General features: G+C 39.9%; 1 protein-coding gene across 2 annotated transcripts in view; it reads right to left on the reverse strand.

The window, feature by feature from the left end:
• Window positions 1-750: 750 nt before the first annotated feature.
• The window catches only part of sptlc3 (serine palmitoyltransferase, long chain base subunit 3), a 29,649-nt gene continuing 3,227 nt past the window's right edge, over window positions 751-27,172 (reverse strand). For both annotated transcript variants that reach the window (XM_016292496.1, XM_016292497.1), the window contains exons 3-12: window positions 26,830-26,984; window positions 25,908-26,056; window positions 19,771-19,895; window positions 18,278-18,371; window positions 15,772-15,877; window positions 14,542-14,761; window positions 7,791-7,917; window positions 3,344-3,479; window positions 1,959-2,088; window positions 751-1,126 (exon numbers count right to left, since the gene is read on the reverse strand). In XM_016292496.1, the coding sequence (XP_016147982.1) occupies window positions 1,013-1,126; window positions 1,959-2,088; window positions 3,344-3,479; window positions 7,791-7,917; window positions 14,542-14,761; window positions 15,772-15,877; window positions 18,278-18,371; window positions 19,771-19,895; window positions 25,908-26,056; window positions 26,830-26,984 (1,356 nt within the window). In that variant the 3' untranslated portion in view covers window positions 751-1,012. The remainder of the gene's footprint in view (window positions 1,127-1,958; window positions 2,089-3,343; window positions 3,480-7,790; window positions 7,918-14,541; window positions 14,762-15,771; window positions 15,878-18,277; window positions 18,372-19,770; window positions 19,896-25,907; window positions 26,057-26,829; window positions 26,985-27,172) is intronic.

Here is a 27,172-nt window from a genome sequence, read left to right on the forward strand (position 1 = left end):
AAGAGATATTCTTTATAAAAGTTAAGAGTCAACCACGCCTACCTAAAACGGTTCGTTCTAACACGCCCCCACATGTCTACGTCACGATGTGGGAAGATTTGCATAACAAATATTTCAACCCAAATGTTCGGATGTGTGCAGCTCATTTTATGGAGGATCCTGATCCTGGGAGAGTAGACTACAGTGCTGGCTGTTCTGACTCACAGACTGTAAGTACGTTTTTTATATTGAAAGAATTTGCCACCGACGATTCAAACACGATTTTTGAGCAGTGTAGAGTAGCGCTTGTTGTTTGTCATTTCTCTGATCACAAATGCAGACATGGTTTTATGTTTACATGGCGCGATGCAACGCAATGCATAAAAAGACAGTATAAGTCATTATAATCCGTAATTATGTTCCTCCTGGATCCAACAAATGCCTCGTTTATAATGGGTTATAATGTTTTTGTCTCGTCGCTCCGGCCGGGACAAGGCATCACAATATGGTAAGGGGCGTAACATTTCCGCCACACGCTTGAAGTATTCGGCCAATCACAACGCACTGGATAGCTGGCCAATCAGAGCACACCTCGCTTTTCAGACCGATGAGCTTTGTAAAAATCGACTCGTTTCAGAATAGAGCATAGGAGTAACAATAATGTACAGTATGTGGAAAATGTGTTTTTTTAACCTTAAACCGCATAAACACATTTCGTTACACCAAATACTAAAATAATGTTCTTTTTAGCAACATCATATGACCCCTTTAACAAACTTCTCAAAACTGTGAAACAGCAGTTAAAAAACCCAATTAAATATAATTTTACAAAATATACATGTAAAAATCAATGCCTCACAGTAAAACACACTTGAAAAAGCAATAACAAACAAAAATTCATCTTTTTTTTTGGAAAAGCAGAACTGTCCTGTGTGGAATTGCAGGACACTTTTTCTTCTAAAAACGAACAAGGCATTCACACCTTGGCAGTCTCTGGACAAGCCTTCACACTCACAGCGATGACGATGAGTGATTAGCTGTCCAGCTCAAAGTCTGTTTCATCATACAGCTCTGGTCGATAGGAAGATCTGTGACGGGAGAACTTCACCTTGATGTCGTCTCCAAGTTCATCAAGGCTCTGGAGAACCTGGAAGAACATGGAGTGAAATGTGAAGCTAAGAAAATCAGAGCTTGCTATATATATTTTTTTTGTTGGGAATATGTCTGAGATGAGTTGCGTCACTTCTGCTGCACTTTCCAGTGGCATTTTTTGAGGCATTAAATCTGCTTTGGATTGTAAAAAGCACTAAATCAATTGATCTAAAATTAAATTGAAGAGGTGTTCAATCAGTGTCATTCATCGCAACCCATGTAGTCCAACTGATTCTCAAACGAATTACTCTTTTGAGCCAATTCTTTACTCAATCAAAGATGTACAGCTTACCAAATACCATACCAAAATCATATTGGTCAAATTTGGGATATTTAATTGTGCATGCTTCCTCTATATTAACATTTAAAGTACATCATCTCATCGTAATCTATTGCTCAATCTAAATTAATCTGTAAAAACACTAATAATTGCATACTTGTTCAATGTAATCTTTACCCAATCTCAAAGTGAAATCCCCATTTCATTTTAATTTGGCAATGCCTACATTCACATAATTTTTTGTAATGTTTTATTTTTCCATTATTTAGACAAAAGAGTATAGAATTTTAATACTGGCCATATATCATAACATAATTCTGTCAATATGTATCACATAGAATTTGTATATCAGTGCATCCCTATTAGGAAATCTTTGGAAATAAACTAGATTTTCAGCTTTTATGTTTACAGATTTTTCTTTGTGCCTCAACACTAATTTTTATTTCACTGGACAAAAGTCTAACACTAACAGTGTGCGAAAACAACAACAAAGAATACAGATAGAGATAGATAGGTCTATGAGATGTTGGGTGTTGTAGTTTATTACCTTATCAAGCATTTCTCTGGTGTGGGCGGCAGACACACAGAAGCGAGCCCTGGCTTCTGTAATAGGTGTAGCTGGGAAACCTACAACTACAATGCCGATCTTTCTCTTCAACATGGCCCGTGAGAACGCCCTGTGAGCAGATGATTAACAACTTTTTGGCTTATCATCCCTATGGATTTTAGTGAAGTTTATACACACACACACACACAAGCAAATGTACTACTGCCAAGCAATCAAATGTTCTAGAACAACTTGCATCTTCATGTTTTTTAGTTTTTTTTTGGTAGGGCTGTTTAGTATCGATGTCATGATTGATGGTATATAACAGGCAGAGGTTTTCAAGCTAATCCTGAAAGCAGTACATGCCTTATCCAAAAGTGTTTTCTACATTCAAGCTTCCAGACATTATTAGTGCTCTTAGTATGACAATCTTCATTACAAACTTTTAGCATATCTAGAATTTAAAGTAGAAACTTTATGCAGGGTAAAGCTGTTGAGAATCCCATTCAGAGTTTGCACTGTCTGCTACCTTTCCTCACCCTTTGAGTGAAGGGAAATCCATTGTAAACCGCACAGCTGGACTGTCATTTGCATTAGCCAAGAGGGAGAAAAATAAATGGATTGACAGGGAGAGAAAGGCAAAGGGAAAGGTATAATGGAGGAGGAAAAGATTGAGAGCGAGAGGAGGAGAGTAGGCCTCAACTTTGTCAGCAGAGACGACGTAGAGTGAAAGCTGGATTTAAAAGGCCTCACAGCTGCCGTCGTCTTTGTTGGTGTGCCAGGAAGCTGTTATCTTTGGAGGAGTCTGAAACGCCTGTGCAGTGATGAGCCTCTCGCATGTCATGTTTTCTTTCTGCCTCTCTTGTTTTTTTTCCTCACCACTGATTCATGGATCAACCAGACCATCCAAGATGGCTACGGTCCAACGTCTTCTTGAAAAGACCACATCGCCGCCTTTGGAATGACCAGTGGAGATGACTGCAGCTTTTGTTGGGGTGTCCTCAAGCAGTCAGTACATTTTCCACATGGCATTCAAAGCTATCACCTTTGTAACCCGATGTAAGCCTGGCATTGTTGTTTTATTGGCAGCCCAAAATGTGGGCAGGTTCACAAGTTCAAAGAAGGATTACTATAGTGACCAGACAGTGGAAACTGTCCTTAATCACAAAGAAGACACGAAAAAAGCTCACAAAGAAACAATGTTTTGCTTCTCGCTGGCCCAGCGATCTAAGCTGAAGGCTTTCAAATAGACTAAATAGGGTTTGTGTAAATGCGAGCTTGGAGATTATATAGTGTAAACTGATGCTCTTTTATACATGTTGTGCGAATTGGACGAGGCCAGAATTGGTAATCCGAACGGGCCACTGGCTTTAGGAGCTGCTTACCCAACTTTCCCAGGTAGATAGAGCAGGAGCGGTACCACTGGAGAGTCCTGGTTGCCGTAAATGATGAAGCCCATCTTCTTCAGCCGAGATCTTAAGTAGCGTGTGTTCTCAGCCAGCTGCCGAACTCTTCGCTGGCCTGTGGGGGAGATGCAGACAGAGGCGTCATCGAGGAGAATTTGTTAGCTTTCATTGGAAAAGGAGAGACATAAATGGGAGACTACAATAAAGTAAAGGTCATGATTTACAACAGAGCAACCACAGGTCAAAAGGAAAAGTGCAAATAATCTCAAAGGGCTCCTCCACTGGGACTGTATCTGAAGGATTTGATTGTCCTCAGGATGAGAGGGATGCAGACTATGAAAGTGTCAGTTACAGTAGATGTCCTGCCATTATTTATAGGCCGATTACTAAGATGACAGTGAAACTTTATAGGCATATTTTTGCACTCAGAAAAGAAGTACAAAGGACCACAATAGTAAGTAAAACAATTTTTAACTAAAATCAAGTGGATGACAAAACATTGCCAGGAGTGCACTTAAGTGGTGAGCAGGTGCACATGCGCAACCAAAATAAAAAATGTGCTGGGTAAGTAAGTTCAGACCACTCATTTGCACACAGACACGGTTGACAGCTATTAATTTACAATCACCATTTTAGAACGACTAACTGTAATACTGTATAAGATTTTCATTCGAACTGAACTCATAAAAGCTTGCTGATTTTACATGTGAAAATGTTAAAATTCAGAAAAAAGAAGAAAATGTGAATATTAGCATTGTATTTTTTAAGTGTACTATAACATAACTTATTTAATACTCATTTTTTATTTAAAAATAGAATAGTATTATCAAACGTATATATTATTTTATTTAAAAAAACGAAATAAAGTGCAATAATACTTTTATTACTGTTATCTTTTTTATAGTTATATTTAATGGGTCACACTATGTGCAGTGTGGGAACCAAACCAAATCTCCAGGTGCTCTCATGAGAACCAGACTGAAAAAATTATGTGCACCCCTTTGCCATAGTCAATAACTGAAGTGCACAACAGTGAGTGAGTTTTAGTCACTTCTAATTGTAATGTTATTGTTAACATTTCAGTTTTTACTTCAAAATGACAAAATCTCCACTAAAGACCTAGTGACAATTGCATAACCACTATGTAAAGACTGTGTCTTAGGAACTAGTCTGACTAGCAGTTAACCAAGGTATGATCAGTCTTGCTTCAAATTAGAACAATTGATCTTTTTATGTCACTGAAATGTATGACCAGTCCTAATCAAAAAAATTATATGACTAAAGTAAGACTAGTTTAAGCAGTAGCACATCATTTACCAAATCATATCATGTTCAATTTATTTGTGCATAACCTAATTAATATTCATAAACTTTACCATTTTGTGACATTAAAGCACATCTGCGCACCTGCCTCCCAATTGTCCCCACAACCTGAAGGCTGTGACTGTGATGATTTGATAATTTATTTGACATTTTGTATAAACCTAAACTGTTTGAATCTGATGGTAATTAGAAAATACACTGTTAATTTTACAGCAATTTGTAGCACTCAGAGAGTCTGCACCCACTCTGCGGTAGCATGAACGCCAAACAGACCATGTCAGGCAAACCATAGAACAAATACGTCTACAAACTAGTTCTAAAAAGAGCTGGCACAGAGATTAGCCCACTTCTTTCCAATTTTTGACTACACTGTTTGCCTGAGAGTTGCATAGTTGTTTTACTTAAATATAGTTGAAAACACTGGGAAAATGGCCAAGGAATTGCAACATAATGTTGTGGCATACAGCCATACCACCAGCAGTTATTGCTCTTACAAAACAGTCCTAGCAATACCTTAACTTTCCTTTTCCTAGACAAACTAGAATGTAAACATTTCACCCTTTTATTCTGCAGGTATAATCAAGAAGAATTTATAAACAACTATTAGTTCCCTTTAGGATATAGGCTGATTGTATGTGAAAGACTAGGAAAGGGGCCCAAAAAAGGAGACGGGAAATGACATTATATGCACTGCCGTTCAAATCCCAGGATCGGTCTTTTAATAGCCCCTCATTAAGACCATTAAGTAGTTAAGTGAGACACAGCAGACCCATTCATAAAATAATTCAAAAATATAGTAACAAACAAAAACAGGAAGAAAACAGAAAACTATAAAGTATTACGGATGTTCTACGTTTTCATTACATTTTGAGGCTCATTTCTGTACTCTCTTCAAAACGCCTCATAATGTGTGTGTGGAGTCAGTCAATGTGAAAAACAGTACCAGCTGGTTTTGTTTTGTCAGGCTGAATGGTAGACAAATTTCATCCTTTGCCAAGACACTCTTGGCTTGTTCATAGGATACAATGGATTTGGCACACAATTGGAGACTGGGGTAAACTGAGAAGCATGGAATGTGGTTAGCGGTAGCTTAGCGGTTACCGCTCTGGACTAGTAATCTGACCTTTGGCGGTTCGAACCACAAAGAGATAATTCTATAAACTTCATGTGATTGGAAACAATCAGTAGCTCAATGAACATTAATACCTTTGACTCTCTGTCTTTTTCAGTTTATGTCATTCCCTCCTCCATATTTAATTGGGTGAATCATGCAGTTCTGGGGGCTGGCCAGGTCCGCCTCCAGCACTCTTTGGCAACATGGCCTGAGTTTTTGGAAAATAACAGCATGTTTGCATATAATTACCTGTGAACCGATTGGCAGGTATTTCAAAAGGAGATGGGCTGTAAAGCTAAGCTCAGAAGGCCTTATGTCAGCAGAACGAATACAACCGGTGTTAACTTTCATTACATTAGAAACTCTTCAACAGAAACACTGAACACTGGCAAATGCTAGAAACAGCAGGTTAAGCTCAGACTAAACAATTAGTCATGGGCGTGGTACAAGTTTAGATATGGCAGGTCTTCTGCAGCCTATTGTGTTGTATTCAGAGTGAGATCCAGCATTGTAAAGCGAACTCTCAGATCAGTGTGACTCACCCTCCACAGAGCTGCACATCATGCCAGTAATGACACACATGGGCGGCTTGTCCAAGTCTGATATAGACATCATAGTGTTCAACAACTCAAAACAGCCTAGAGAGATTCTCTTCGGAAGTTTGGGCTAGAATCACTTGTACAACTGAAGCAGAGGAGTTTAGCTAGTTAATTAACCCTGCACTATATTCATGTCTCAATTTGTATTAAAAGGTTTGATTTTGATGATTCCACATCTGATTTTGATCTTCCACGAACTCTTTATTTTGTATTCAATAATTTTTATGCATATACTTTAATGCTTATTTCATTTTTAATGCATAAAACTATTTATTGGCCAGTTTAATTGCTCTTCTGTTGACTCACACTACTGTTTAAAAGTTTGGGGTCAGTAAGATTCTTCTTTTTTTTTTTTTTTAAAGAAATTAATACTTTTATTCAACAAAGATGCATTGCATTAAGTGATGGTAAGAATATTATACCGTTACAAAACATTTATATTTGAAATAAATGCTGTTCTTTTGAACTTTCTGTTCATCATAACATCCTGAAAAAATGTTTCAAAGTTTCCACAAAAATTATTAAGCAGTACAACTTTTCGATATTGATAATGAGAAATGTTTCTTGAGCAGCAAATCAGCATATGAGAATGCTTTCTGAAGGATCATGTGACACTGAAGACTGGAGTAATAGCTGCTGAAATGTCAGCTTTGCATAACAGGAATAAATAACATTTTAAAATATTAAAAAACATATTAAAAAAGTTATTTGAAATTATAATCATATTTCACATTATTACAGTTTTTTTCTGCATTCTTGATCAAATAAATTTGGCTTTGTTGCACATAAGCTTTCAAGAACATTAAAAAAATCTCACAGATTCCACATTTTTTAACAGTAGTGTGCTGAACTTAAGGCTGCCCCTCAATACAGTCTGAATCCCTTCCTATCATGGTGTGAACTGCGGTGAAATAAAAATGAAACATGATGTATTCTCTAAAAACATAAATATATGGATTAATGCATATCAAAAACAGAAGAGAGCTTGGGAAACCCTTTTAACATCTGGTGCCATTCTGCTGACTCCTAATACCTGGAAATATGTGACCTTTCCCTGACTAAAGGTCTTTAAGCTAGTCCTGTATTTTATTGAAATCTGTTTTCCATGAGTTATACGCTGTAGCAAAATAAATTTCTATTGTTATTAAATCCACGTGATTCCCCATGTGATTGAGAAGTGTTGGGTGGAGAATTTCAGTGTCGTCCGATATTAGAATGACTGACTAGTTTGAAATCTGGGTCTCAACATCCTCTGACACATCAAGTGTAAAGTAGTGCATCTGTTGACTTCAGTCATGTGACTTTTTAAGTTTTACAGCTTCACAGTCTTTTTCATGATTTTATGTCGTAGTATTGCTTCAGTGTCTATAAATTGCTTTTTTATACCAACCTTCTGTTGTTCCATCGACACCCATGATGCATTTAATTGCCCTGATGATCTGCTCCACGACAGGTGGGGACATGGCTGTAGCGTACACGGCACTGTGAGAGTGACTTCGCAAATAATCCACCAACTCCTGCAGAAAAACACAACATGTCCATCATTAAAGGAATACTTTCATAATTTGTTCACATTTATGTCACTGAAGTTCAGACATTCTGCCTAAGATCTCTTTCCGTGCTTCAAAGAAAGAAGAAAAATAATAGATTAAAAAAATATAAAAGAAATAAATTATTTATATTAATTAAATAAATTACAATTAAACAAATTAAATTTAATTAATTTAATTAAAGATAAATTACATCAAATTGAAAAAATAAATTAATACTGCTGTAACAGTGAGTAATTACTGCCAAAAATGTTAGAATGAGCTTTCCTTTTAACTATTTTATGGTCAACACTATGTGTCAATGTTTCACAAGCTGTGGTAGTATTATGGTTAAAGTTATGGTTTGTAAGTTTGAACTTTTGAGCAGGTGATCCATGAGAAGTGTATTGCACCCTAGAGCAATATATTTAACCTCAGGTTTGTTCAGAGGAGGAAAACCTGTAAAAAGTGATTTAAAATGTCACTTAAAATAACGTACTCGGTTACTAACGTAACCTCAGTTCCCTGAGATACGGGAACGAGTACTGCGTCTGCTAAGACGCTTTGGGGGAAACTCCTTTTTCAATCACGCAGTGTAACTGCACGGCCATTGGTTCGTGCAGTGTATTATTAAAAACGAACCAATAGCTCAGCAGCGGAATTGAACGAGCCTATGGCAACACAGCCCGCCAGAGCCCACCAATTTGGGCGGGGCATCTGGCTATACAAGTGTGCACTTCGCCATAGGATCCTCAGGTTACTTCGACTGAAGCGACGACCGAGTCGTGCAGCTACATAGCATGGCCAGCAACGCAGTACTCGTTCCCGTATCTCAGGGAACCGAGGTTACATTAGTAACCGTGTACATTCCCTATCGATATTTCACTCGTACTGCGTCTGCTAAGACACTTTGGGGAACCAGTACAATCCCACCGTGTTATGTTAAAGGAACGACCAATGCTTGAATTTGCCTTGAGCACCAAGGGCCCAGAGGGACCAAGTAATTGCAGGGAAGCCCCACAGGAAGCGATAGGGTCAAGCTCACAGAGGTCGGCCCGGCCTTAAGTAAGCATTCCAAGAAAAATCGTACAGCCTTGGAACCCAGTGGGGGCCAAGAAGCCAAGAAGGCAAAGGCCTGATTTAAGTCCATTTAAGCAGAAAGGACCAGAGCCTGTAAAGTAGGGACATCCAGATTATAAAACCTGGTAAATGTGGACGGCGAGGCCCAGCCGGCCGCCACACAAATTTCTGCAATGGAAACTCCGCTAGACCAAGCCCAGGAAGAGGCAATGCCTCTTGTTGAGTGGACTCTTACTCCCATGGGGCATTGAAGGCCCAAAGTAGAGTACGCTAGCTTGATAGCGTCAATTATCCATTTGGAAAGTCTCTGCTTCGTGACCGGAGACCCTCTGGTGCGGTCACCGAAGCATACAAAAAGCTGATCCGACAGCCTGAATGGGGCAGAATGCTCAATGTATATTCTAAATGCCCTGACGGGGCAGAGTAGATTTAGCTCTTGGTCCTGCCCCGAAGGAGGAAGCGCCGAAAGAGCTATCACCTGTGCTCTGAATGGAGTCGAGAGCACTTTAGGTACATAACCATGCCTCGGCTTCAGGATGACCTTGGGCCCAAATTTGAAGCAGGTAGGGCTCACCGAGAGTGCCTGCAGATCTCCCATATGCTTTACCGATGCTAACGCCAGTAGCAGGGCAGTTTTTAGCATCAGGGGATGAAGGTCAAAGCACTGTAGCGTAAAGTAGGAGGTTGGGCCAGTCGTGGGCTAATGCATCTGTGTCCTTCGAAAAGTAAATTGGGCAGTGAGAGTTGTCTTCTGAGGCTAAGAGGTCGACCTCTGCCTTGCCGAAGATCTCCCAGATTCTTTGAACCATATGTGGGTGGAGCATCCATTCTTCTGAGGGGATGTTGCTCCAAGATAGCATGTCTGGTCCTTGGTTCAACCTGCCCGGCACACCCGTGTTGGAAGTGTCTGTCGAGACCACCTTCCTTCTGCAGAACATTCCCTGGAGTACGCCACGTTCTATCCACCGAGTCCGTCACCGAGCCAAGATGAGCCAGTCATCGAGGTAATTCAAAATGTGGATTCCCATCTGTCTCACTTCATAAAAATGTGAGGAGCTAGGGACAGTCCAAAGGCAAGGACCGTGTATTGATATGCCACTCCCTCGAAGGTGAATCTCAAGAATCGTCTGTGGTGGGGGCTATCTGGATGTGAAAGTAGGTGTCTTTCAGATCCAGCGAAAAGAACCAGTCCCCTGGGCACACTTGCGAGAGGATCTGTTTCAATGTAATCATCCTGAACAGCCGTTTCATGAGGGCTGGTGCCTGAGATCGAGGATGGGCCTTAGATTGCCATCCATTTTGGGGACAAGGAAATAGCGGCTGTGGAAGCCTGACTTGCTTTGAGCTGGGGGAACCATTTCTACGGTTCCTATCGCCAGCAAATTCATCACCTAGGAGCGCAGGACGTGTGCGTCTTTGCTCTAAACTGAGGTGGGAACCACACTGCTGAATCGCGGGGGTCTTCGAGCGAATTGCAGTGAATAACCTCGCTTTATTCTCCCCAAAACCCAGTCTGGCACTCCGGGGATGGCCTGCCAGGCCTCAGCCCGCGTGACAAGGGGTTGGATTAGTTCCAGTGGCTGGTCGCCGTACGGGGACCCCACACTCAGAATTTTTTTGACTTAATGCTCTCATAACGAGAGCAGTCAGCCCCCATGTGCGCTGCCTCAGCGTGGGCGTGACCCAGACGCGTCCAATTTGAAGCTGTCAGTGATAATCATTAGTGACAGCATTCTCTTTTAATCCGCCTAAAAAGATCAAACCACTCATTAGAAGAGGAGTACTGATGATCTTTGTGTAAACATTCAGGCAGATCAAAAGTGCTGCGCGCATTCTCTCAGATCCACTCATGGTGGACGAGAGGAGGGGCGGGGCCACCTTCATTGAAGACGAGCCGCGAGCAAAGCAGAGCGAGACATGAACTCTCGTAGTGAGAGCGTGAGACCTACTTTACATCAGCGAGCGCAGCCTCAGCGTGGGCGTGGCCCAGGCGAGAGGCGCATTCAAATACGAAGCTGTCAGCAATATTGAATAATTGGTGACAGCGTTCTGCTGCGATCCTCATAGAAGGATTGCGCCACTCGACAACGGGAGGCCCGATCCTCACGTGTGAACACACTGGCGGATCAAAGAGCTGCGTGGAGAGTGATGCACACGGGGGCTTTTGCCGGCATTAAATCACTCATGCCTGATCGCTCATCCCCACGAGAAACACAAGAGCAGGGGAAGCGGGGGAAGCGACGCACACAAAAATGCGAAGCTGCCAGCGTTCTGCTTTGATCTGTCTAGGAGGATTAAGCCGCTCGGTGTAACGAGGGGCGCTGATCCTCACATGTAACACACACTGGCAGATTAAGCATGCATGATGTGTGCCAGCATGAAATTGCTCAAGCCTGATCACTCAACCCGTGAGCTTCCTCCGAGGTAACTGGGAGGAGAGAAACATGAGAGCGGGGAGGCGGGTCTGCCTTCAGCGAACGAACAGGGCCAGACTGCTTTCGTGGTAAAAGCAGCCCGTCTCTGTGAGCGCAGCCATAGCGACACACACACAAATTTGAAGCTGTCAGTGACAGTGTTCTGCTTCGATTAACGTAGGAAGATAGAGCCTCTTGATGTAACGAGGGGCACTGATCTTCATGTGTAAGACACGGATCGACACGCAGCTGGGACAGCAAGCACACAGGCTCCAAGTGTGAGATTGCTCAGACCTGGTTTGCTTAACTCCCAGACTTCGCTGTTTCTTTCTCTGAGGCTCGCTGAGAGAGGAGAAATGGGATAGCGGGGCTGCCTCATTGGAGACGGTCCACGAGCGGAGAAGAGCGAGACTCATGCTCTGAGTGAGCATTCTGTCTCAGTGAGCGCGCAGCTCACTGCCCTTCTCCGGCGGATCAAAGTGCAGCGGGGAGAGCGAGCACGCGGGTACAGTGCCGGCATGTGATCGCTCAGACAAGTTGCTTAATTCCCTGACTCCGCTGTTTCTCTCTCCGAGGCTCGCTGAGAGAGGAGAAACGGAAGAGGGGGGCTGTCTTCAATGAAGGTGGTCCGCGAGTGGAGAAGAGCGAGACTCATGCTCTGAGTAAGCATTCGGTCTCAGTGAGCGCGCAGCTCACTGCCCTTCTGCGGCAGATTAAAATGCAGCGGGGAGAGCGAGCACACGGGTACAGTGCCGGCATGCGATCGCTCAGACCAGGTTGCTTAGCTTCCTGACTCTGCTGTTTCTTTCTCCAAGGCTCGCTGAGAGAGGAGAAACGGAAGAGGGGGGCTGTCTTCAATGAAGGTGGTCCGCGAGTGGAGAAGAGCGAGACTCATGCTCTGAGTAAGCATTCGGTCTCAGTGAGCGCGCAGCTCACTGCCCTTCTGCGGCAGATTAAAATGCAGCGGGGATAGCGAGCACACGGGTACAGTGCCGGCATGCGATCGCTCAGACCAGGTTGCTTAGCTTCCTGACTCTGCTGTTTCTTTCTCCAAGGCTCGCTTAGAGAGGAGAAACGGGAGAGCAGGGCTGGCTTCAATGAAGGCGGTCCACGAGTTGAGAAGAGCGAGACTCATGCTCTCAGCGAGAGCATTCTGTCTCAGTGAGCGCGCAGCTCACTGCCCTTCTCCCGCAGATTAAAATGCAGCGGGGAGAGCGAGCACACGGGTACAGTGCCGGCATGCGATCGCTCAGACCAGGTTGCTTAGCTTCCTGACTCTGCTGTTTCTTTCTCCAAGGCTCGCTTAGAGAGGAGAAACGGGAGAGCAGGGCTGCCTTCAATGAAGGCGGTCCACGAGTTGAGAAGAGCGAGACTCATGCTCTCAGCGAGAGCATTCTGTCTCAGTGAAGTGCAGTCTCTGCGTGGGGGCTGCCCAGACAGGCGACACACTCACTGCCCTTCTGCATCGTGCAAGATTCTGTGCACGAGCTACACTCGCAGCACGACATTTGCAACAACGTCGCTAGAAATTTTGCTCTTTTAGAACTTACCTCTTAGAAATAAGCTCTTTTAGGCTCGCCGGATGGCAGCAGGGGATCAGCTGGGACTGATCCCCACTGACTTCTCTACCGCTGAAGGCTTCAATATTCAGAGAAAAATTTGTTTTCCCCAAAGCGTCTTAGCAGACGCAGTACGAATGAAGTATTGATAGGGAACTATTTGCAAGAGCAGTTGAACTGAAACACAGTGCTGTCCAAATTACACCACTAGAGGGAGATGAAACCACACAGCACACACCTGAGACACTGATCATCGAGTGATAATGATAGCTTCTCTATTGGTAGTCATTGTGTAAAATCTGTTTGTTTGTTTGTTTGTTACAATACAGGCTAATACAGGATGTTAATTTTTCAAACTGCTTGTATTGGAGTCCCTGAACTGGTTATACTAACAGCAGATCTGACTATGAGGCAAACAAACACATATGGACACTAATACAGGCTTTTCTGTACAAACTATTACAGCTGTCATTCAATAAGGTGACACTTTGTGCATTACAAACAAGCAGTTTTGGAGATTGTGTCTGTCCTGCATCCATTATAAAAGGCTTCTGAGCAGAAGCCGGGGCCAATATTCAGCTGTTAATCTCTGTCCTCAGACATCTGCATCCACTGTGGAGGGGTGAGGGGAGGGGACGCACCTCGCAGTGCACACGGGCCTCTGCATCCAGATGTGTCCTCTACTTTGAGGATGGGGGTTTTAGGGGAAAAATCTGCAAAGCAAACATCTGCTTCCACTTAGAGTGCAAGATTTGAAGTGCTTTAGGTCCTGGGAGCTTTGTGGAAACAGCATAAGATAAGTCAGTTAAGAGAACGTGTCCGAAAATCCACCCACATCTGTGAAGCGAGGGACTGGCTGGAGCCGTTTGGCGGCTCTCTTTGCGAACCTCCCACTGCGCCTGTGTACAGTGTCCTTCTTGCTGCTGAGAGCATGTGTTTTACTCTGCTGCTGTTGAGTACCTTTATAAAAAAATGGTAAACCTACAGGAAAGGAACAGAAGTTTTCTTTGACAAGCTGACAAGTATGACTAGCAAGGTCTGCTGACTAGCAGCACCACTCATTTCACTACATTCAGATAGAAAAATAGTATTACAAACAGTCTCACCTTATTAAATTCTCAATATTACATAGCACATGTATGGGTTCTCTCTCTCTCTCTGTTCTCCATAGAATGTGTAATTCAAAAAAGCTGCAGTCTTTTTCATTTTCAGTCTTTTATAATCAACTGCCATGTCCGTGATGTGGTTATGAAATGAAGTGGTCTTTTTTAATGGAGTAATTAGATGAGAGAGGCGGTGTGACAGGAGCGTGAGTGACATTTGGGGAACATATGTAGTTTCACATCATGAAACAAGACCATGTGTGCGAGTTTGAAAGAGAAGGGAAGGGAGAATGGTGTGCACGCTGAGTAAAGGTGACGCAAGTAATTTCTGTACCACGAGCATCACCAAACGACAAACAGCAGCTCAACGATCCGAATTTCTGTAAAACCTTGTGCTTTCTGCCTCAGGAAATGTCTTGTTAAAAGCCTGACAGTAAGGTATTACGTAATGCCTACCTTTTTCCCAGCTATGTACCCGCCAGCAGCCCCGAAGCTCTTAGTGAAGGTGCCCATTAGAACGTCCACTTCATTGGGGTCCACTCCAAAATGTTCTGTAACCCCCCGACCTGTGGGCCCCACGGCCCCGATGCTGTGGGCCTCATCGAGGTACAGATAAGCCTTGTACTTCTTCTTTAGCGCTAAGATCTCCGGCAACCGGACTAGAGAGCCTTCCATACTGAAAGAAATAGACAAAGACATTTCAGTTAGGGTGTAAGAAATCAGATTATGGACATATATATATATATGACTATAAATATTAAAAATTATTGAAATAGTTTAATAAACTGTATTTATTTATATATATATATATATATATATGTGTGTGTGTGTGTGTGTGTGTGTGTATAAATATAAAAATGTATAACATATATATGAATATATTAAAATATACAGACAGACAGACAGACATACACATATTAAAATGTAATTTAAAAAAAATATATTTTTTAACCTTTGTAATCCATAAACTTAAATGTTTTAAATTTAACAACTTTTCATATCTTTCAATATTAATGGTGCTGTAAGGGATTTGTTAAACAAAATGTCTCCAACTACTTAGCAGATATATCTGAAATAGGTGTCCTGAGAAATCACCTGTCTCAGTGACGGCAATAGGCACTGTAAATAGTATTATGTGGCTACCGGTACAGTGGTTGTAAGTTAGTGAATCATTCATAATCGTCTATAATCATGCATGAATTTCATATAAAGTTCATGAACCTTTAGTGTTCACTTCAAAGCACACAGAGCACAGATTTATGCAATAAATGACCTCAGAAAAAGGGTTATCGATGCTCACGAGGCTGGAAAGGGTCACACAACCATGACTGAAGACTGTGGCCTCAATAAACTAACAATCAGACAGGCAGTGTTCAAATGGGTGACATCACACATCAGAAAACCTCAAACAAGCAAGAGTGATAATAAAGATAATTTTGTTTGTGCCACCAGTTATTAAATCCAATTGCTTTAGCTGTTCTCCAACAATGATAATAAATGTATTTTGTATTGTTTAATTAACATTCTGCTGCTTTGTAAAGCATCTTGAGCTATACTTTTGTAGGAAAACCTCTCTATAAATGTAGTTTTTATTAATTTGCTCAATTAGATCCTCTTTCATTTGATGTAGCTTCTTACCTTAAGGCTGTAGTGAATGGAACTGTAAATATTCACAAACACACTGACCTGTGAATGCCCTCCACCATGATGAGGATCTTCTTCCAGGCGCGATGGGTGCGAGGTTGACCTGAGCAAATTGACTCCTTTAGCATTTTTTCTAGACTCTGCATGTCTGTAACCAAACACAAAACAGGCACATTATGACACAATCAGGTATTAAAATAAATATAAATTGTTAGTTGGTATTTTACCCTAACTCAGACATTTTCTTGTGCCAGTTATGAGCGCAAGTGGAAACTTGATTCAATTAAAGCATTTTTAGGAATATATATGGCTGTAATATTACATCACTAATTTCTTTACAAATTATGAACAACCCAGCATGTTTCTAGATGCTTCTTCTGTATGTGGCCAACAAATTTTTTGATATACAGAACAGTGTTTCTCAACCCTTCTTCTGTAGAGATGCCCCAGCAATGCACACACCTCATTAGCTCAGTAGAGGCTGCATGAATTGAAAGACCTGAATTGAATGTTTTAGATTGCTGAGACACAATCTGACAGTGTTGCCAGACCTTGCTAGGAAGGAAAAAGAAGGAACATGGTCTGGTAAAACAAACCCAAAATAAGTGACATACAGTGTATCTCACCAAAATAAGCATTAATAGTTTTTGTGCTTCTAGGAGGGTGAGGGTTTTTATGGATCAAGGAGAACTGCTTGAATTCAGTGATCTGATTTATTATAGCATAAAACAAACAGTAACCAAGATTAAATTACATCTTACATCTTATTTCCATTAGTTGTATCCTAGATGAAGGGCTGGAAAAGCCAGAAACATTGAAAAAAAAAGGAAACAAATTATATTAATAGTAATGCTAAGTAAAACTGAGCTCTAACAGCACACTGGGATATTCAACAATGCTATTATTGGTAGGCCATATTTTATCGTGTAAGTCCAAATGTGTGACTGTATTCTATAAATAAGCCCACAAACCAATAACCCACCCGTGACCCCAATATTTATAAGCAAATAACCTGAAGTCGCTTATAACAACCAGACATGGCAACACTACAAACTGGCCAACAGATGGCAGAGTTTAACTGCAAAATTACAGATTTTGAAAGCCAACACAGGTTTAATTCTGGCCTGTGTTGCATCTGATCCCATTCTTCCACTTTTACCCTATTAACTTACTGCCTTCTCTACTGTCTCTATGAATAAAAAGTGACAAAAAGCCCAAAGAAAAGAATGTTCCATATAGTCTCTCATTAAAGTGACCCCATTTCAAACAGGTGGACGTATTTAGGCCAGTGAAGGCCAATGTGGACGCGGCCTGCTTTCACTATCCATGCAGTCCTGAAATACTACACTCACCTTAACAGATCCGCCAAAGGTTTCAGGCCAAGAACAACTATACAATACAGAATGACAAGTAGATTGTTTGTGGACATAAATGCCAAACTATGTTTGGCTGATGTTTAAGTGTGTTATGTTGTCACCAGTTAATTCAAGATGACAATGACAGTATTTGCAGCTTGGTTATAGAGACTTTGAGCCAGAATAATTGTGTTTGTAATACAAAAACATACTCTGTTTGCAGGGAAAATCCACCCACTCGCTTCAAAATATGTCTCATTGACATATACAAAACAGCAATGATCATTATTCAAAACAATGATGTGCAAATTAAACAAAAATCCATTCTTTTATTCGGTGTACCATATTTACAGCTTCAATCTTTTCCCTGAGAAAAAACAAGTCTTCCAGCAAGTCCTTACGTAACTGATAAACTAAAAAAGCTAAATCAAAGGCCTAAATACTCCTGATGTCAACAACACATTTAGGGCATTTGTTCAAATGCCTTAAATGTGTTATTGACATCAGGAATATTTAGGCCTAGGTGATAAGTTATCAGAGTTCATTTATCTCTGATTTTCTGAATGATCGCTCATTCAAAAAGCACATTTTGAATGGGCGATCATTCAGAAAATCAGAGATAAATTATCCTCTTCATTTTCTGAGGAAGCTGAACATGGCATTAGTTTGCACCATAATTAAACAAACCTGAACCAGCTAATCAAGTTGTTTTTTTTATTAGTTTTTTTATTTGAACAATCGCAGCCAAGCGCAATGGACTAGGGTTGATAAACTCCTCTGTCACTTTTTATAAGACCATTTTCAGGTCAGACAGTGGCATTTGGAGGCTTTCGGGTTTGATGTAAGGACCCACAACCAACTATTACATGGCGCTGTCAGAGTACATTCATGCTTTGGTTGTTCATGCATCATGTATTCTCATCCATCCTCTGGAGAAAGATGCACACTAGTTTTCCAGTAGCTACACAAGAATATCATTAACCACTATGGATTCCCTAAAGCACAGCTTTTAGAAAACCCAAATATGCTTCACTGCAGACTAATGCTTAAATTAAGTTTGCTAACCATCACAAAATTTGAAGACGATTGACCTCAGTATTTACAAAGGCTGAACCTTGAGCTGTTGTGTGGATAACTGAACACACCGTGACCTGATGTCTTTAAACTTCATAATATTTTGAATATGTACTCACTGTTGTGCTTGAAGACTCGAATGGTTGCCCCAGACAACCTGGCTCCCAGAATGAGGGACGTGTGATTTAGCTCATCGCTCAGAATCAGGCAGCCCTGGAAACAGACATCGTTACTGCACTGCTCTGAACAAATTATGAAGCAGGAATCCATCAATAATAATAATAATAATGTTGTGAGGGTCCATTCAGAAATATCATGAATAATCACAAACAATCAAGTGTTTTTTTATGTAGCACCCTTTAAAAAGAAAAAAAAAATGAAAAAAGTGCTACTATAGTTCAAAGTGTAAAAATAAAAGAATAAAATAAAACTACAAATTATAAAGCATTCTCTTCATCTTATTCTAGTTTGCACTTAATATCATACATCACTTTCAATTTGTTTTCTTAGTTTATCTGTTCATTTATCTATTTTTCTTCTCTCCCTCATTTTCTGTCATCAAATCTTAATTGCCAATTCTAGTTTAACCATCTGAACCCCAGGTACAATGCTGTCCCAAATAGGAAGTGATCTATATGGAACCCAGATCCGCTTCATTGCCTCTTACAGTGATCTCCAGTGAGGTGGTCCTTGACCACTTACACAAAGAATAGTTAGAAAACCCATTTAAGGAGAAAAGAGAATTAAGTCCATCCTTATATTTATTTAGTCTACAAAAAAGACATATACTTTACAAAGACTTCTGGGAACACTACTGTGTAATGACTTTAATCATTTGAGTTACATTTATGCATTTGGAAGACACTTTTACTCAAAAGCATCTTACAGTGCATTTTATCACTAAATGTGTTCGCTGGGAATAGAACCCTCATACTGGGTGTTACTAGGTGTCGCCATGCTTTTTGTGTTAAAAAGAATTGGACTTCTTAATGTATCTTCTGATGTGAACTGGAAGATACAGTCTCAATAGCTGCAGAACACTGCCTGATTCAACAATGGTTGCTGTCATCTCCTCTTCAACTTTAGAGGCCTTGAACTGACACCTCCTCCAGAAGGCCCAAGTTGTTGGACCCACTGCTTAACCAATTCTCTTGAGGCTGTGACATCATTAAGACTTTGCTTGAGGAAAAACACCCCCCTAAACGCAATCCAACCAGTTGCAGTTTTCTGGCACCTCAAGACAGTCCTCTAGCCTTCTGGATCTCAACCAGTTCCTGAGGTCTTCTAATCTGAGCTGAATATGACCGATGACATCATTGGACCCAGCATAAACAAACCCTAATGAGACACCCTAAACAAGTACTGTCAGTTCTAACTGTGTTTGCCTATCTGATTGAGCATTACTTTTAACAAGAGTTTGTTTAGTGTGCTGGTTCATTGGGTTATTCTGTGGTGCGTGAAAAACTGTTTATAGTAGCAATTAATAGCAGGCGCCCAGAGATAATAGATTAATACCACACTTCTGAGCTCACTTCAACAGATAAAACTGAGTGATTTAAGACAGATGTTAAAATAAAAAGGCACTGCTGATGATTAAATTTGAAATGCTCACCTTTCCAACTAGTGCCGGAATGTTCATGGAATTGGTGGCGAAACCCATTCCAAACGCCATGGCAGACTCCACCCCCAAGAACTCTGCCACAAGTCGCTCCAGTTTTTCATGAATGCTTAAGTTGCCTATAAAAATAAAAAAAATAAATGTATTATTAAGCTGACACTTTTATCAAAATTACAAGAGTCTCCTCTTGGTGACTTTTGGCTACACGAGTGCCACGGCTCAACATGTCAGGAACACATACTGGCTGGTTCATTTAACTACAAGACCACAATTTGTCAAGAAGAAAGTGATTTGTGAGAAAAAGAAACTGAATCTGCTCTTGAGATTATCAACACCTTGAGGAGGCTTTTGAACAAATAAAATCCAAGGCCACTAACAGTAGTAGGAGACAACGGTAGCCCTCATTTATTCAACTTTTTATTTTACTTACTTTACATGGATACTAAAAAACTAAAATAACACCTTTTATTCAACAAATTGTCTCCTCCATGTCTCCCTGGTGCCATTTTGGAGAGTATCCACTGAACGTAAACAACATATGCTGTTCTGGGTGAAGGGTGGCGCCAGGGTGACGTGGAGGAGACGAATTGTTGAATAAAGTCGTTATTTTTGTTTTCTTTGTGCACAAAAAGTATTCTCGTAGCTTCGCAAAATTACGGTTGAATCACCTGATGTCACTGATGTCCTTGCTACGTTTCTGGACCTTGATCGTGTAAGGACCCTTGCTGTCTATGGGAGGGTCAGAGAGCTCTCGGAATGCATCAAAAATATCTTAATTTGTGTTCTGAAGATGAACGAAGGTCTTACAGGTTTGGAACAACATGAGGGTGAGTAATTAATTAAATTTTTGGTTGAACCATTCCTTTAATGTTATGAGGACCACAGAATGAATGTAAAAGTGCCTCACACCACTGTTAACAGAAAGCAGAGATACACACTTTAAGAATTCATTAGCCCACAGTCTTTCCCAGTCAGATGAGGTGTTCTAACCGCTTTGAAGGAAATTCGATTTTCCTGCATGCCTCCTTCAGCTTTTCTAGTTTTAGAGGCTCAGACAGGGTCAGCATGGAGGAAACGAACGAGATCTGTCAGAACATGTGAGGTGAAAGGTCATTAATCACTCAGTAGGTGCCTTCAGAGAATAAAGACATAACTGCAGACAAGAATACTGTCATAATGTTGGTACATAAATGTCAAGAAGACAAAAACAAAAAGAACATCTGATACTGTGAGATAAAATGTGACCCAGTGTCCTGTACAGGTTAAATATAGATAGAGAAACTGGCTATAGGTATGTGCCATAAATCTCTTGTGTTTTTATTACTACTGTAAAACAATGTCATTACCTTTTCAAAGGCCGTTTAAACAGGCCCTAAAGTCAGAAGTTATCACATCTAAACACCAGTGTTGAGGGAAAAAAAAAATTTTTAAGAGAAAGTTATTTTCTTTTTTTGGCGTTTTTGCCTTTTATTGATAGGATAGTAGTGCGACAGGAAGCGAAGTGGGAGAGAGAGGGGGGATGGGATCGGGAAAGTTCCATGAGCTGGGACTCGAACATGGGAAGCCCGACGCGCAATGGCACTACATGTCGACGCGCTGCCCACAAGGCTATCGGTGACGACCACTTTTAAGGGAAAGTTAAATTAAAATAAAATTTATTCAATGTAATTTTGATTCAAACCTGTATGACTGTCTTTCTTTCACAGAACACAACAGAAGATAGTTTGAAGAATTTTGGTAACTAAACAGTTTTAATGACCATTGACTTCCACTGTATGGACAAAAACACTAAGATATTTCTTAAAATATCTTCTTTTAAGTTCCAGGGGCCAGTTGCATAAACTTAGCCTCTATGTTAAGACAGTGACTTAAGAACTAGTCTGACCAACTAGCAGTTAGCCAAAGGGTAATCAATCTTATTTTTGGATTCAACTCAGATTAATCTACATTTTTATGTAACAGAATAAAAAAAAAATATGACCAGTATTAAATAAAAAAATTAGCTGACTAACTTTTAAGACTAGTCTTAACCTTTTATGCAACCGGCCCCAGAATAGAAAGTAAGTCATACAGTTTTAGAATGAGTAAATAAATTGAATAAGGGTGACTTTTCATTTTTGGGTGAACTTTTTGAATTAGTTCTGCATCCCGTTTGCTGTCTTAAAGGTGCACTAAGTGACTTTTGAAAAACGCTTTTGACCACAGCGTCGGACCGAGTCCCAAAACACAAGTGTAGCCAATCAGCAGTAAGGGGGCATGTCTTGTAATGATAAAGAGAAGAGAGCGCTCAATTTGATTGCACAGGACGGATATTAGCAGATCGATTATTGATAGATAGAGATGGCAGATAAAAAAAGAGGAAAATATCAGAGAAACAAAACATTAAAAAGAAGGGTTATGATCAGGCAAGAGGTTAGGACCTGCGTAAATATCGGTGCAGCTTTCCAGCGGTGGAGAGAACTCAAGGAGCGGGAAGGCCTGGAATCGGATGCCAAAGTTGGGTTGTTTCTTCTTGATAGGGGAGTAACGTTGATTTTGCTTCATTTCACACAGCTTATCCGTGTTGGCTTTTGTTTAAATATGCTTGTGTGTCATCTTCACTTGCTTCCGCGATCGTTGTTGTGCCAAGGTTGTGTACATACGTGTGGGGCGAAGATTTCAAAATAAGCGCGAGGTCCTGTTGGGGTATGGGCATGTTTGTTTTGGTGCTTTCAAATATCAACATTGTTTGGCAAAAATCGCTTAGTGCACCTTTAATTTAAATTCATAAAAATTCTGGAATGTTAATGACATGCATTATTAAGTCATGCACAATTTCTAAACACACACATACATACAAATATGTATTAATACATTTATAAACACTATGTAGTTGTAGCAATGTTAACATGCATGCTCAGCCACAGTGCTTATGTGGGCATAATTTCCTGATCCCATTAATGCCTTACCCATCAAAGTGGCAAAAATACCATAATGACCTGACTGCTAGAAATGTTTAACAGCTTTAAGCAAGAAACTCTGTCTAAAGATATATTTCCTACTGAATAAGACAGCAGTCCAGAGTGGTTGTACAACACCTAGTGTTAGTCTGTGAGAAAACGCCTCTCCTTTTACATGATTCCTATAGAGAGCTTTGTACTCTAAAACACCATTGATTACTCCAGACCTCCGATCATTCCCTCTCACAGCAGCAGCTGAAGCGTGATGTGTTTGATTAAACCTGAATCAGGGCCGGGCGGCCACACTGCACTTCAATGTGATAACTGAGATGCTCTCTCTACAGAGGAAACTCATAAGGGTCTTGACTTCTAACCAGGATATTGTAGTAGTTTAATGAAGTGAGAAATGAGAGCGAGACCCATGAAGAGCTCATTCACCTGGTGGGAGTGTATACACAAGAAGAAACTACCCATAAAACAGCAAGTTCTCAAAGCATCTTAACCTAATAGAATTTAAATGAATGGAAACGGCTCTGAAAACTGTAACAACAGGGTTCAGGGTTAAATACAAATTAAGCCCAAACAACATCATCGGTGACCACAGATTACCACAGAAAATTATGTTTACAGTAATACTTGCAGTCAAAGTGGGACAAAGCACTGCCAGAATAAACATCAAAGTACATACGTGTAAATGTATGTACTTTAAAATACTAACATACTATTTAACATATTGGACCATAACACTGACCTTTTAGCATTAAAATGAGACTAATATAATACAATTGCTTATTAATCCTGTCTGTGTAATGTCATACTTTTTCAACTCCTGTTATGCAAAATTGGTAAACACTGTACTTTTTAAACCAGTAAACAGGTTTATCCACCTAAAACAGTAGTCCCAACCCTAAAAAGATTTACAAAACTTTGCAGCTTAAATAAAAGACACATTTTCATATGAAACCATTAACATCGCATTTCAAGCTTCACATTTTTTTGTTTTTAAGCCCTCCAGAGATTGCCACTAGAAATATAAATGCATTTTTTTTTAATCTCCAATAAGACAAAAAACAAATATCAGACACATTTGAATGCAGCTCAAAGATTCTGGTTTACAAGTCACTTAAGAACCCTCAAGTGGAAGACAACTCTTGTCTAATAGGAAACTATAGCAAACAGCATTTGCCACTCGCTGGTTATAGTCATCCAGGTGAAACATTTAGCTCTTGTTACAATAATTGTGACACTTAAATGGCCCATTATGTTGTCGACTCCTCCATTCCGGAGTGCCACGTGCTTCAGTGATATTAGTGTTTGACAACTATAACAATTTCAAACAAACCTATAAACTCTTTGTACATTGATTTAAATAGTCCATGGTGACTGAAAACACACACATTATAATAAAATCTAAAGACACACAGACACTCCTACAGCAGAATTTCTGTAAATGATTGATGCATCTGTCTTAAAACCTGTCACCAAAAACGAACACGGACCTTATTGATCTTGCAGTCAGAACAAAAAAGTGTTGTCAACTGTGACCGTACTGTTATAGTTAAAAACCTATTACCCAACATCACATGGGTTTTCTGTAAAATAGTAACCTAATGTAACTTGGGAAACACAATAACATCTTCACAAATCTCCAATAAGTAAAACACTTTAAAGCAAGAATTGATTAAATAATGTAGTTATTTATTTTTATATTTATGAATAAGTATATACTTTATGTAATATAATATTTTACATGTTTCATGTATTTAGTTTTTAAGAATCTATAATTTATATATTATTCTATACTTATTTGACTCATTTTTATGTTTTGGAATTCTACAAAATGATTTAAAAATGCCCATCCCTAATATGCACATGCATACACAGGCGACTAATTAGGAACTGCATTTTAATAAGGAGTCGTGTGGTTAGTTGTTATTGCTCATTTTACAGAAGGCCTGCAGAAATATATCTGAAAGAAACAACAACCTTTGAGAGATGCAAAAAAATAAATGAATCCCTCAAATGAATAATGAATGATAAGAAAAAGACACAAATACTCCCATGCCTCGTGATCACGTGTTTTTTTTTTGTGTCTGTTTCTGATGTGGTTTTTGGCTTAAATTCACCACAGTCACTGCATAGCACCACAGATAAAAGATCTCAGATGACCTACTTTACTATGAAAATGATCTGATATCTGGTAAAACAATTATATCATTAAGAAGGGTGTGTATTTATACTGTGTGTATGTGAGAGGAGGAGACAGAAAAGTAGTGAGTGACGGCGAGAAAGTGAGAGAAAACAGTAAAATATTTCCAGCTTTACTGTCGTGTCTTGACCCGACTGTGCTCACGTGATGTTTTACGGCCTTGCTGATGTCAGAAAAGGTAGCGACACTCATCAAGCAGCTGAAAAATTTCACACATGCAACAAACCAGAATAACCCGTTCCTTGAACATTCGTCACACCAAAAGGTGTTTACAACTGTGCCTGAACAGGTCTAATCTCTAAACCCCCATCAAGGATTTCCACGCCATTTTTTTGTGATTATTCAATCAGCATTTTTAAAAGTCATTTTAAAGAGAATGCACTCACAAAAAGTAATTTTATAACCAATTAATTGTTTTAGAGCTTAGCATTAATAAAGAAAAATACATATGTATTCACTACATAGCTTTTCAAGCCTGAAAATCTATCACTGTGGGAAACTTAACATGAGTGCTTTAAAAAAACTTGCATGCACCCAGATAACCATTTCACCTCTTAGCCTTAGTGCAAACAAGCTAGCTTTTAACCTAAAATAAACATATTTCCGCATGGAAATACGAGGAAGATCATTATGGGTCATTTGACTAATCATAATACATGTAATAAACCTATAGAGAGAGATATGAAACAGTTCAGTCAATCATCAACTTGTGCTGCAAATTCAAAAACAGGTTGGGCCTTTAATGAATTACCCAGAAAAAAAATCTATTTGCGAAGGAGGAATTCTATGAATGCTGCTCAAAGCAGGTCTGATCACAAGTGGGAAAAAAAAAGCTTTTGACAGGTTAATGATGGCATTAACTAAACCAAAATAGTTGCTCAATAACCTACTATGCTTGTTCTTATGCAAACAGTGTTGGATGCTATGGGTGACCCGTTTCTGTGATTGTAGGTGTTTCGTTTGTGGTGTAACCACACACATACCTAGTTCCTGTCTTGTGCTGCAGACACCCACCCCATACTGTCTGGTCTCCTCTGCCACAGTTTTCAGGAAGTCGACATTGTTTTCAGCGAAACCCAGGTAGTTGTAGGAGCCCATGTTTATGACGTTCTCAATGGTTCTCCCTGTTAACCTGTCAAAGAAGTAACACGGCATCAACCGAGTTTTAGATTTTTTTTTTTACTATAGCACGTACATAGATCTTTCTTGTTCCAGGTTGCAACTGAAATCAATGGGTGTAATATAGGAGAACTGCATGTATTGCAAAGCAGCAGTTAGTGGGAGTACTGTAGGTGCGGCTGTTGAAAGAAAATATTAGATGAAATTACAAAATGGGAAAAAATTGAGCCATAATCATATAACTGGCACACCATATTAGTTTATCAAATATTCATATATTTATCCCCTAATGAAATATTTTATTATTATTTAATTTACATTACCATTCAAAGGTTTGAGGTTTTTGTAATAAGTATGCTCACCAAGGCTGCATTTATCTGATCCAAAAACAGTATTTTTACATATTTTTACAATTTAAAATATATTTAAAAATGCAATTTATTACTTTGATGGCAAAGCTTGTATTTTCAGCAGACATTACTCCAGTCTAAAGTGTCAACATTTCGTATTATTATCAATATTGACAACCGTTGTGCTGCTTTGTATTTTTGAGGAAATCATGATGCATTTTTTCCCCAAACTTTTCAACTGTAGTTATAATAATATTATATTTGAATATATTTCTCCCATGATGCTGGTCCAAAAAGTTGGCTCATCGACTTGCTAGTTAAGCTAGTTAAGAAGTATTGCAAGGACACAGACATCCTGCCGGAATCGGCACCTAAACAACATGTCCTGGTCTTTACAACAGGGTCATAACTGTTTGTATGAATGCAAAGCATATACCTGAAAGTCCAGTTGTAATCATCTGAGACCCTTTCCATGATGTCAAAAAACGGACCAGGAAAACTGCATATAGGCCGGTTCCAGTTATCCCTGACTCTCGTGTACAGGTTCCGTTTGTAAAAGTTTTCAAAATCTTGGTACAGTGGAACAAAGTTCTGTAATACAAGAAATTGGTTACAACATAATGACCATAAGCACTTTTAATATAACCTAACATTAGTATTTTGTGCTATCCTCACCACAATATGCCCTATTCATTAAAAAATAAGAGGCACAGCTGACACAAGATCAGCCATAAAAAGACACTGTTTGTATGTGGGTAGTTACAATCGGGTGAATGTTT

Source organism: Sinocyclocheilus grahami, unplaced genomic scaffold, assembly GCF_001515645.1.
Source record: "Sinocyclocheilus grahami isolate Dianchi unplaced genomic scaffold, SAMN03320097.WGS_v1.1 scaffold286.1, whole genome shotgun sequence".
Classification (NCBI taxonomy): domain Eukaryota; kingdom Metazoa; phylum Chordata; class Actinopteri; order Cypriniformes; family Cyprinidae; genus Sinocyclocheilus; species Sinocyclocheilus grahami.